The 12,469-nt window shown below is 34.0% G+C and overlaps 1 protein-coding gene across 3 annotated transcripts in view; it reads right to left on the bottom strand.

The window, feature by feature from the left end:
- The window catches only part of ASAP2 (ArfGAP with SH3 domain, ankyrin repeat and PH domain 2), an 88,610-nt gene that overhangs the window by 20,154 nt on the left and 55,987 nt on the right, over nt 1–12,469 (bottom strand). For all 3 annotated transcript variants that reach the window (XM_085322929.1, XM_085322930.1, XM_085322931.1), the window contains exons 10-15: nt 11,239–11,342; nt 11,055–11,124; nt 5,525–5,612; nt 2,420–2,468; nt 2,145–2,311; nt 700–833 (exon numbers count right to left, since the gene is read on the bottom strand). In XM_085322929.1, coding sequence (XP_085179055.1) covers nt 700–833; nt 2,145–2,311; nt 2,420–2,468; nt 5,525–5,612; nt 11,055–11,124; nt 11,239–11,342 — 612 coding nt within the window. The remainder of the gene's footprint in view (nt 1–699; nt 834–2,144; nt 2,312–2,419; nt 2,469–5,524; nt 5,613–11,054; nt 11,125–11,238; nt 11,343–12,469) is intronic.

Below are 12,469 nucleotides of genomic sequence, written 5' to 3'. Positions count from 1 at the left end.
TCACAACCCCCTCCAAAAAAATGTTCAATTCCTGGCTACAAATGCATTAGCAAGAGGAGAAGGCAAAATGGTTGTTGGGATTTCTGGATTCTAATTCCTAGTTTTGCTACTATATTATTGATCATGAATGTCATAGCATAGGTACCTTTTTGGACCTCAGTTTTCAGACGGGATTTGGCATACAAACAAGTAACTGCAAGATAATCCACAAACTACCAGTTTATAAAATAAATGTAGAAATCTTTGTGTTGGGTAAGAACATACATATGAACTGTCACAGAGCAGCTGATATGTTGYAATTTTTTTGTATACAGTTGCCTAATATTTTTTCTTATTTTGTGGATTAAAGCTTTCCTGAAAAATGCTAAATAATGTATARGATAAATAGTTGTGAAATTCTTCACTTTTTAGATTAAAAAGGCACATTTATATGTCAAGCAGTTGTGTTCTTTTAAAAAGCAACCTAGAATAAAAGCCTTGCACACTTAAAAAGTATGTAACACTTACTAGTATGAATTCTAAGATCAGGCAAAATTTACAGTAAGACATTATATTTCAAGAGATTCCTTAGAATTTAAGGAATGAAGCTCTCTTAATTGTGTTTATCCAGAGGCAGCTTTCAAGACTGGAACAATTTACAATTTTCTGGTAGAAATATTTTATAGCATTATTTTAAATTAATGAAAGCAATTTCATTACCAAAAGTTCAGATGTTCCCAGCACATCTAACGTCAGTGATTGCATTCTGGAATAGTGAACACCAAGTTCTCTATGGATTCCTGAGCATTCAATACAAGTCAGAATTCCCAAATTTGTTGAAAGCCAGGTAGGATCTGAAACAGAAAGTGCCCATAGAATTACAATTTATTCAGGTAATGATTTAATTCTAGAAAATACATTAATATTGAAATTCTGTAGAAATAAGATTCCTGTACACAAATTATCAGGATTTTAGTACTTATGCCTTTACATTTACTCTGCTGGGAAACACAAACAGAATCTTTTTATGGTAAAGAAGTCAAAATGCAATTTTATTTATTTATTTATTTATTTATTTATTTTAATAACAGGACATCTACCCCAAAACGAGCTTCTCACTTGAGATTGAGTTTGTCATTTGTCCCATTGCTTTCAAGAACTGCTTTCAAACACCAATATAATGGTGTCACATTCTCAATCAGGACATACAGGTGCAATATAAACTGAAACAACAATGCCTACGGTTTTTTATATTTCAGCTATAGTCTTTAGACTAAGGGAAGCAACAGTGATTATGAAGTACACATACATAACCACATTATTAATGGATTCTTATTCAACTGTCCCTCATCTTCCAGTCAATTTTCTCAAGATTTAGACATCTTAGAAATTTGTTCATTTGATAGAAATTTAGTGCTAGCTATTTAGAATGTTCTTTTTCAAAGGCAGTAGTATTGACTCTTCTCACAGTTTTATTATATATAATATTATAGTATAAATATTTATTATTTAAAGTTACTATTGATTTACAAGATGCAGATAGTTTCAGATCTAATATTTTCAGCTATAGCATCAGATCAAAAAATTAAGTTCTGCATTGACTGTGTAACATAAAAGAACACAGGAAACAGCAGGAATTAAAAAATAATTAAATAGGATTAAASTAGGACTTCACTGATCAGCAGTCAACCCTGCAAACAAACTCTGCAAACCACAGTCAGCAGACGTATCCTTTTCCAAAGAGCACTACCTTAGACCTATTCCCTGGCTAGATCTCAAATTCAAAGATAAAAGGTGAAAACAAAACATGAAAGGTACCAGGAAAATGTTGAAGTATCTTACTGCTGCCCAGTTTTACCTACTAGTTTTACTTCGTGTGAGTTTGCTAATAAAAGTTTAATTGATTTATGTCAGCAAAAGTTACAATTAGCAAAACACCCGGGAGAAAAAAAAACTAGCAAAAGCTAGTAACTTTTCTCCCCACTGACAGTATGCATAGAGCAAATCAATCTCAGTAAAGTAGTGCAATTAAATTGTTAGCATATTCTATTATGTGTATAATCCTTATGAGATAAGGAGTAAAAGTGAAAGTATAAAATATCGGCTTAGACACTCTCATGAGACACAGAATTTTTACCAATTAGAAATACACTTAATTGAGTCACCTTGTGCTCCACAGTCACAACACACATCATTTCCAGTCATCCTCTGGACTTCAGATATAATTTCTTTTGTCAGTTCCTGGACAATATTATTTTCTCCTGTGTTATCATCTCCTTTGAATGCATTATTTAAAGCTTCCTCTTTGCTGTTTTGTAGCACAGAAGTCCATCTAAAATGGCAGTAATATTTTGCTATTAAACGTTTAGGCACTTCTAAAGTTTAAGGTATGTCTTAGCAGAGCACCAATATCAGAAATAATGTTAGCAAAGTAACTCACATTTGACATTCCTGTTCATCTTCTGCTTGAAAGTGGTAAGTTCTGTCATCTGCACAATAAATTCATATACAGATTAAAAATTTGATTATACAGAAATCTTTCAGAAAAGTCTGAAATTTATTGACATGCAAGTCCTGAGGTCTCTAGCCTTATCGCTGGAAAGCTGACAGGCAAAGGAAGTCTGTTTAGAGAGTTTCGTTTATGCTACATACATTTCATCTGTGTTTATACGTCACACTCTCAAGCCCACAGTTCTCTCATTTTGCACAGGTGGCTTATCGGTTTTTAAGCAGATACCGTTTTCCTGTAAGTGCTGTGCCTGCCTCTATTACTGAAGCAGCAGCAGAGCTCAGAATTTTTTTTGATGTTCTAGATACATCTGCAGCAATCACAAGTCTAAAGATTTGCTTTTTTMTTTTGAGTGGGGCATATTCGAAACAGAGTTCATGTTTGAGTTTTCTATGTACATAAGATTTCAAGCTTCCAGATGAATTTTTATACCACACTACTTTAAAAAAATGGCAAAATTGACTTCTCAGATACAAAGTCAAAATTACAACCAAGATAAACCTTGTTTCAACTAAATCAAGTATAAAAAAACCCCTCAGCTTACTACTACTTTCATATTCACAAGCATTGTTATAGTGTCATAATTAAACAAGCATAATACATTTTAAGTCTTCGAATGAAATAATGTATGATATAGCTTGGTGACTTTTTCTGCGTTTAAAACAAGGGTAGTTGATGAGAAGAACAGAGGTAAAGCTAGAGGCAGAAAGATATTCTAGTATGAAATCTCCTAAAGTCTTAAAATTATTATCACAAAAAAAGTATCAAATGGCAGTTTCAAACATGAAAAAGTTAAAAGAGAGTGAAAAAACAGGAAAGGACAGAAAGGGAAGTGCTAGATAAGGAACAAGAGAATATACCTTGCCAAGATACAGCAGTTTGCAGAGTTTTTAAAAACAAAGAATGTTTTTAAACTCTGTTGTAAAATAAACTGAAAGAATGATCTGGAGAGCAGTAAGCTGATTATTCTTTGTCAGATACATGATAGGTCAAACTGCTATGCTCTGATAAGCTGATATTGGGCAAAATGTAACTCGGAACAGAGAAAGAAAACATAAAAGTAAATACAGATGACAACTTGCTTGAGAATGTGGTTTAGTCAAAGCAGTGATATGAACAAGCAAAAATCGAGTAAGTAAGGATATGCAAGTTTCAGACAAATGAGATGGGACGGGGGGAAATTTTGGATCAAATCTATGGTAAACACACATCCATTTTAAGGAGAGGAGAGGAAAATRAACTGTGTATAACTAAAGCTGAGTTTATTTCCTCAAAATAAAAATATTTTTCTGTTTTCTAAACTAAGACAAAACAAGTAGAAATGATTTAAAAGGCAATTCTTTTTTTTTTCTCCCACGGAAGCATTAGTAAGTCAGGATTATGTTCAGTGTGTTCAGTGAATGTTTTGAAACTCAGGAAAATATTGCATTAAGTTTTGGAAAGGAAAGAGAATATATGCATCTTCAAGAAGCTGAAAAGTAAGACAGAAAATGAAAGGAATGATTTGAGAGAGAGCAAATTTATCTCAAGTATCAAGCAAATTATTCTATTTCAGAAACTTTATTCCCACATAATAAGAAATCAGCAGAATTTTAATAGTGAGAGTAGGCTAAATCAGAACAAGTAAGTATGATTCTCAAATTTTTTTCATGGTAAGACCCAGCAATTTTCTCCAAATTTGAGGATAAAATTTATAGCATGAATGAAGTTCCCGGTCTTGTGATCAAATTTGTATGGACAATAAAACCAAGCCCTACTCACTAATAAAATTTAGTCTACCCACACTATAGTAATCAGGGCTTAACTTGCATCTTTAAATTTCAGGGCAAATGGCTATATAGAGTCTACTATATTAAAGACTATCATAAAATAGCCCAGCATTGCCATGACCTAGAGACAGGACTAGCAGATACAGAGTAGTATAAGATAATGAAAGGGTATGCAAAGGAAAAAATATGACTTAAGGATTAGCAATTAGATAGTAATTAAAAGAAAACTTCAGGAAGACAATAAACATACTTGCTCTATTTTTAATTCATTGTTCAAGTCTCTCTGAAGTAAAAGAGAGTCTCACAAATCTATGTCAGTATTAGCTGTGAATGTGTGTTTGCCTTCACTTCCCCCTCTCCAGTGTCCTCCCCAAAACTGTTTTATGATACTGTTTGCATTATTTGTGCTATTTATGATAAAACTAAAACAAACTAATCACATTAATTTGGCACAGAGTAGAAATTGAAAGGTTGTACCAGGTATATGAGTACTAGTCTATTAACATCAGCAGCATATCTTATACTTTCAAATAGGAGTTTACTTTACGTACCGACAAATAAATAAATGAGGAACAGCATTATACTCTTCTCCTCAAATAATTTATTATACATATATATTAGCACTGCATTTCTGTCAAGTCYATAAATACAATACTAAACTGTCCCAGTAATAAAATAAAATAAACATTTCACTATGCAGTCTCATATTATCCTATTCAGTTCCAAAGCAAAATCTTAAATTATTCAATTTTGATCTTTTAAATTTGTAGGCTCCTTATCTCCCCTTTACATCTATTCTGGGATAACAAAGCTAAAAATGCTTTAGTATTTCCTTCAAAATTACATAGCAACTGACATGCTGCAATTTTGAGAAATTTTATCATGGTTTAAATCCTTCTTCTGGTCCTATATGAAAGCCATAACTTTCCAAGAGGATCAGCTATGACCTCCATAAGATAAAGAGCAATATCACAACAAAAAGATTGTCACTGCATTGTAAGATGGCATAAGATGATATAGAATGAAGCAGTAAACACACCTTTACAACAAGCAGTTTTAAATACAAGCAGGTACAATAAATTGCATTATGTGAAAGAAAGAAAGAAAGAAAAGAAAGGAAAGACAATTTGCCCTGAGAAGAACATTTTAGGAAGGTAAACATTCTACACATGATAAAGTGTGTAACTGGATTATTGATACATCTTCAGAAATAATACAAAAATCTAAGATGTTACTGCAAGTAAAAAGACCTAAACAACAAACCTACGTGATATGAGGTCAAAACACTTTTTCTCCTCTGGGTTTGTTTTCACTTGGCAGGTTAACAGATTGAGCTTTGCTGGAGGCCGGTTAGCCTATTTGAAGATAAAAAATACAAATTTTAGTATACTGCACACTGACTGAGCCCTCCAGTCCAAGACATGCTAACATCTGACTATGGCCACTAAGACTTTAAAATGGCTGGTACTTCAATATGCAAGGTAGCTAAACTAATTTATATTTTCTTCTGGATCCTTGGTTTGCAAACTTTATTTTCTTATGTTAGGCTGTTTTGTTCACCACACCATTAACTGGATAAACACTAAAAATTTGAAAGAGGCAAAGGGCTAGCATCACCTCAATTATTACCACTAGAATCAACTTACCAGTAACACTTATCAGTAGGAATCATGTATAACAGAGAGACAGATTTCTTTTACCTAAGTTTAGCCCTGTAAAATTTAGACATTTTAGTTTAGTAGTTACCTAGGTTTTCAACAATCAGTAAAAAAGGGGAGAGAGACTTTCAGAAAATGTTTCATACCACCAAGCTGACTTTTGCTAATGCCTTTAAAGAGAGCCTAGATAACCAGTTTAGAAAAAATTCTATTTTTTTAAATCAGTAAAGTTACACACTGAAAAAAAAAGTCTGCACAGAGAAGTCTTATAACAAACACAMGCAAAACTAAACAGATACAGTTCATTATCAAAAATGTAGTTACACTAGATATTATAATGATACATACTTGCTAGTCAAGTCCCTCTCACCTATTTCAGCTCCTTATTGGATAAAAAGTGGTAATGTTTTAATAAAATCAAAATGCACACGCAAATTTCATTTTAAAAAGTCTCATATAGTCTACAAAGGCTGTTTAAACAGCAACTCTGCACTAATTAACTTGCCTGTCCTCCAGATCTGAGGTAGGGCCTACAAAGATGTTATGTTTGTTACCCTGACTTGAGGAATTGCTTGTACTTGCTACAATGGAAAAATAGCTTCACTCTTCTTTTTTATTATTTTTTTTAAGGATAATTAGAACTTATAAGATGTGGAAAATAATTTGTTTAAATAATTAGGAAAGTATTACTATAAAAATAGAAATATACAAAAACACATTACCATGCTTATTGTAGCAATCCAAATCATTTTAATCTATGAAGCTATTAAATAAKATCTAAACATGTTATAGCATGTTATCAACTTGCAATGAATCTTAAGAAATTTGGATCTCATTTTTTTCTAAATCAATCAATGAATTAAAAAAAGAAGAATACTTAGAAAAAAAAGAAGGAAGAACAAGTCTACTAAGAAGAGTATAGATTTCTTCAAAATAATCTGAATAAAAAGATGGAGTTGGCCAGAAAATAATACTGATTTCATTATATTTGAAGGCCAGTAAAGGATCAAAACCATGGAGAAATGGAAGAAGAAGGGAAGCAACTACATACGATTTCCCGTGTTAAAAAAGAAGCCTGGCATCCCTGAAAAATAGCTCTAGCTTTACCCAGCAAAACCAGCAAACAAAACGTAACATCATGCATGCTTTCAAACAGCAAACCTGCAGAACACTTGCTGGGTGTCCTAGGGACTTTTTGTAGTCCCAGCAAGGGGATTCTTTTTTAAACTGAATTTATTTCAATTTTTACTGTCTCACAAAACCTCTGAGAAAGGTACATTAGTTGTCCAGGGGCTTATTTACCAAGTAGTTTATATTTTGCCTTGCTTTATTTTGTCCTTTCACAGTAGGCCGCCTCTGGGCAGTTCTTTGGCTACAGGTTTGTGTCATTTAGGTACTTTCCAGTACTTAACACATTTTCTATAACATACGAAATGTATAGCTGTAAGTGGGCCCACCAGAATGTTTCAGAGAGATCTAAAATACCAATATACACACACAGCTCTTCTCTCTGAACTGGAGAATGGGGTACAAGAATTCTGTGTCCTGACCTGAGAACTTCAGGAGGTGGCTGCTACAACTTAAAACACATCCTGGGCCAATCTGCTGATTCTGGAATCAACTCGATCACAGAAAAGGTGAGGTTCTCTGGAGATCATCTAGTCCAATCACCCTGCTCAAGCAGAGCCACCTAGAGCACGTTGCCCAGGACGGTTTCCAGAAGGCTTTTGAATATCTCCATGGATGGAGACTCCACAACCTCTCTGAGCAACTCTCTGTCCAGTACCCAGTCACCCTCACAGTAAAGAAGATTTTCATTATGTTCAGACAGAACTGTCTGTGTTTCAGTTTGTGCCCATATATATTACAGCTTTCAACTGAGGACCTTCCAACCCCCTAAGAAAGTCAACACTAACATGGGTTTTTAAAATAGAACAAAACAAAACAAAACAAACACCACCAATAACAACAACAACAAACACCTTAGAATTTGGGTGATATCACCACATTCATGTTTCTGTCCTATGGCCAAACAACTGTCATCCCCCAGATATGTGCTAGTATGTGGTGGATAACATGTTTCCATCACATGGTGGATGCTGTTCAGGGCAGAAGTTATTAGCCTCAAGACAAAGGGAGATGAGGAGTAGGCTATTTGAACTCTTTAGGCATGCTAGGCTGCAGGTGGATCCAGACTTAGGCAGGATTAGGTGACCCTGGAAGTAGAAAATGATAGGAAACGTATAACAGTCACTAAAATACTTACTTGAGATTTCTGGGTTTCATTCTCCTGCACAATTCTCTCATCAGATAATTAAACATCAGACTACTACAGAATTCTTGGGAATTCACTTTAACACACTAGCAATCTGGAAAAACATGCTGCCACCCCCTCCTGCTTCAGCATCAACTCATGTTCCTTCTTGGAAGACTGTAGCTTTCTATCCCCTCAAACATTCTGGCAACAAAGAATAACTGCAGGAATTAAAAAGTTAGGCTTCTTAGACAATGCTGAGGAGTTCCATACTAAAAAAATGATTTTCACATGAGGTATGAGCAAATACGTTCACTTATTTAACACACTGGTTGGCCAATTTCATCATTCAATTTTTCTAGATATTTCAGTGATTTACTGAACTTTTAAGAATCAAAAGATTAAATCTTATTCTTTTGCCTTCAGATTCTGCTGTTAATCCTGATGGTAGAATAAAGTTTCTAGCAGTAAAGAAAGAAAGAACAAAAAAAAAAAAAAAAAAAATTTTTTCCCCTAAAAAAAAAAATAATTAACATTTTTTTTTTAGAAAAAAAAAAAAAAAAAAAAAAAAAAAAAAAAACATGATTCCCTGATAAGAGATATTCATTACGTTCCTTTTTGCAGACAACCTGCAAATTCCACTTAAGTTTTTAAACACAAATTAACTCTAAGGAATATAAGGCCCTCAAACATTTCTCTCTCACGATTTCTCGACGCAGAAACCACTTATGAATTTCTATTTACATGGTTCAATCAGCTTCTATCATTGTTTATTCATCCACGTACACTAAACTGCAGTCAGGTAGGTGTTAGACAATTTCCAGTTGCTAATAATTACACAAAGAAGCAATGTCTGTTTTTCTGTCAATCACTGTCTTGCACATTGCTCTATGAATGCTAATTTCTTTGAAGCTTTTAGATATCTCAAAATCTAGCATCTGCACATATGCCCATACCGGCAAATATATTCAGCTTTACAGCTAAGTGACTGACAGAAAACAAACCATATTCTTCATGAACATCAGGAGAACAGTTGGCAGGCAAACTGAAGTCAGAATACAGCATCTGCAACTGATAGAAGATGGCTGTACAAGAAATTAACTGAAAAAATAGTGGCTTATAGAAATCTGAGAGGCTACACACATCCACAAAGAGTACGCAGCCTTTAAAGGCAAGACACTTGGAAATTTGTATTTGGTAACGCAAACAAAACTGACTACAGAACTTCTGTGAGATGGTTCATTTTGGAGAGTAGCTGGGAGCAGAGAATGACACATCAAATTTTAGAGGCCAAGAGATATTAACCTTAAGAACACCTGGATATCAATACTGTTGCTTCGAAAGTCTGGAAAGACATTCAGAGCAGCCCGAGAAATTCTTGAGAAATTTATAACTGTTCTTAAGAAATTAATACCATTGCACTGTCAATAATACAAGCATGAACTATTGCATAGAACTGACATTAAAACACGGRGAGAAAGTTAGGGAAGTATAAAAAATACTTCTCAGAAGTTTATRTTTAAATAAGAAGATTTTAATTTTGTAATATAAAAAGAGAAAGACCAAACTTGTAAAGCCTACATACTTAAACCCACACGTAAGCATCTATCTTAGCAACCAATTTCCATCTAAAGCTCCATTGATTTCAGTGGGAACTTAATGCTTCTAAAAACGTCAGACCATCTGCTAGACCACTTATAAAACGAGTAGAACAACGGTATCTTGATAGAACTCAGTAAGTGTACTTGTATAAGCAAGTTTTAAAATTCTGCTCCACAAGTGGATTTTGTAGCCTCTGCCAAGCTCTGAGTTGCCCTAGCCAGACTCCTACTGATATCGCTGCAGCGTGTCCAATGCCAAGTGCATTTACAGAACATGGTGACCCTAAGAGACTTTTCTCTGACAAAGATATACTCATATGTATACATTCAGGCATAAACCAGTTGACAATTCCAAAGTCACAGCAGCTACTATGTTTTGCAGGCCTGTTTTTACATTCCTCCTAAACTCCCGGTTGTCAATTCAGAAAGCAACAGCTTGTGATTAGATGCACAAATGAGAGATTGATTCATTTTTGCTGCCAGGGTCAACTTGTAGTCCTAGCAACAAGCAAAACAGGATGAAGAACAGAACAGTTCATAACAGGATCAAGAAACAAGACTGCTTATTAGACAAAGAATGGGAAACATTGTCACTGAGTTGATTTCTGACTCAAGAAACTTAAGAAAGTTTACAGAAAGCAAAATAGAAAGAGAAAGGGTAAGGAAAAGGAAAAATAGCCGGGTTCGAAGCCAAGCATAGAAAGTTACACGGCCATGTTGGTATGTTTCGAATACCTGTTGCAAAGAAAAAGGGGCTTCTAATTTCCCATCTCTTTTGTTTCTGTTAGAAGCTGCTTTCAAGAGTTAATTTTCCCCCACAAAGGCTGTTCCCCAAGAAACCTGTCTTCATAAGAAATTATTATATAGCAGCACATTTTGCAGTGGGAAGCCTTTCAGCATTCTTTCAGCCTGTGTTTTAAATATAAAAAGTTGTTTGAAGTCCTGTGTAAAAGGACCCCCCTACCAAATCTTTTCACAAACAGAAGATAGTATTTGTATTTTTAGCCAGTCTGGTAAAACATGAACAGCTTACATGAACAAAATGACTCATTAAAAAAGCCATTTTTTCCATTAACAATCATCAGCATTAAAAAAAAGACATATTTTTAGATATTGTGTATGTCTTAATACATTTTTAAAAGACTGCCTTAAAAAGATGTATCCATCATATTCAAAATGCTGCATCAGGAATTTAGCTAATACCAAATTATAAATATAGAACAGCATAGCTTGTCTTTTTGTATTAGCAACCATGTACATAAAATACTGTAAACAAATACTTACTGTACCATGGGAAATTGTAAGAAAACCATTTTTAACTGAGCACTTCCTTTTCTGCCACACTTTTCTGATTCTGGTTTAAAGAGAAATAAATATAAGAAGTGACTCAGTTTTTAATATATTTAATATTATATTATTTCAGCTCTGGGAACCTCGATTTTTTCCAGTAGAAGCCAGCAGTACTTACCCATCACTTTTCTTGTATAGACTACCGCTTCGTTCAGTGCCATGTTCCTTGTTTCCCTGAGGCTGATGTAAACTGTAAGCAGTACTCTGCCGGATCTGAGAATCCTGAAATAAGAAATAGCAATTTGTAATGCATTCCACATTTTTGACCAAAATACCTCTCCTATTAATGAGTTTCAGAGCTTTTCTTCTTGCCCTGTTACTAATCTGAGGGGCCAAAGTATATTTTCTCCTCCTCAAACAGAGGCTAAGATTCATTTCTTCTTTCACAAGGCACAAAAAATATTCATGAAGTAGCCATCATCAGCTCCTGCCAAAATTCTCTACTTTTATTCAGCTTTACCACTGGCATTTATATATTTTTTAACCTGAATATTAATTGAACAATGCTTTTTCCAACTCATGTAAACACTGCAGTGTATAAATACTAAAGGTTATTATTAACTGTAATTTCAAGTGCATCCTTTCATTGAAAAAAAAAATTACATAAGTAAATCAAAATAAGTGGTTTTCCTTGTGGAAACTGAGTCAAGTTATTGTCTTTGGAAAGCAACATAGATCTCTTGAAAGCAGTTCAGGAGGAAGAGTAAGTTAAAAGAAACCAAAGTGAGTTTTCCTAGGTCCAATGTCTTGAACAAAGCATAATTTTGCAGCAAGAAGCAACAAGTATTAAACTGAACTATTCTCGCTGCTCTTGGAACTACCCAGCAGTGAGACTCACTGCAAGAGTTGAACTTATTAAAAAAAAAAAAAAAAAAAAAGAAAGAAAGAAAGAAAAGAACCTAGTAATGAGGAACCTGATAAACTGCATTAGCATCAGCTACATGACAGGATGGACTTTTCAATGCATAAAGGAGCAATGATTAATATTTATAATATTTATTGTTTTCTTTTCTACTATTTTGGCTACACCAATACACCACTACCTCAGTGCTATAAGGCAGACAATATCAGTAAGAAAAAAACCCAGCTCATTTAAATGAATATCTGAGAATATCCAAGCTTGAACTTAAGAATTACTAAGAAAAAAAACCTTACTAAGTTGACACAAATGCTCTTTTGAATAAAAAATGATATAGCAATACTGTCGCAAACACTAGTATTATGAACACAAGATATATTCATTTGGATTTCCTGAGCGTAACAATGATAAATTAAAATATATAGTGCTCCAAGAATAATGAATTTAGAGATCATTTCTCTCTATCTACAGCTAGCTTCCTACATAGCCT

The sequence above is a fragment of the Rhea americana genome, unplaced genomic scaffold (assembly GCF_003343005.1).
Source record: "Rhea americana isolate MKP2758 unplaced genomic scaffold, rheAme1 scaffold_80, whole genome shotgun sequence".
Taxonomy (NCBI): Eukaryota; Metazoa; Chordata; class Aves; order Rheiformes; family Rheidae; genus Rhea; species Rhea americana.
This window is presented reverse-complemented; position numbering and strand designations above follow the sequence as displayed.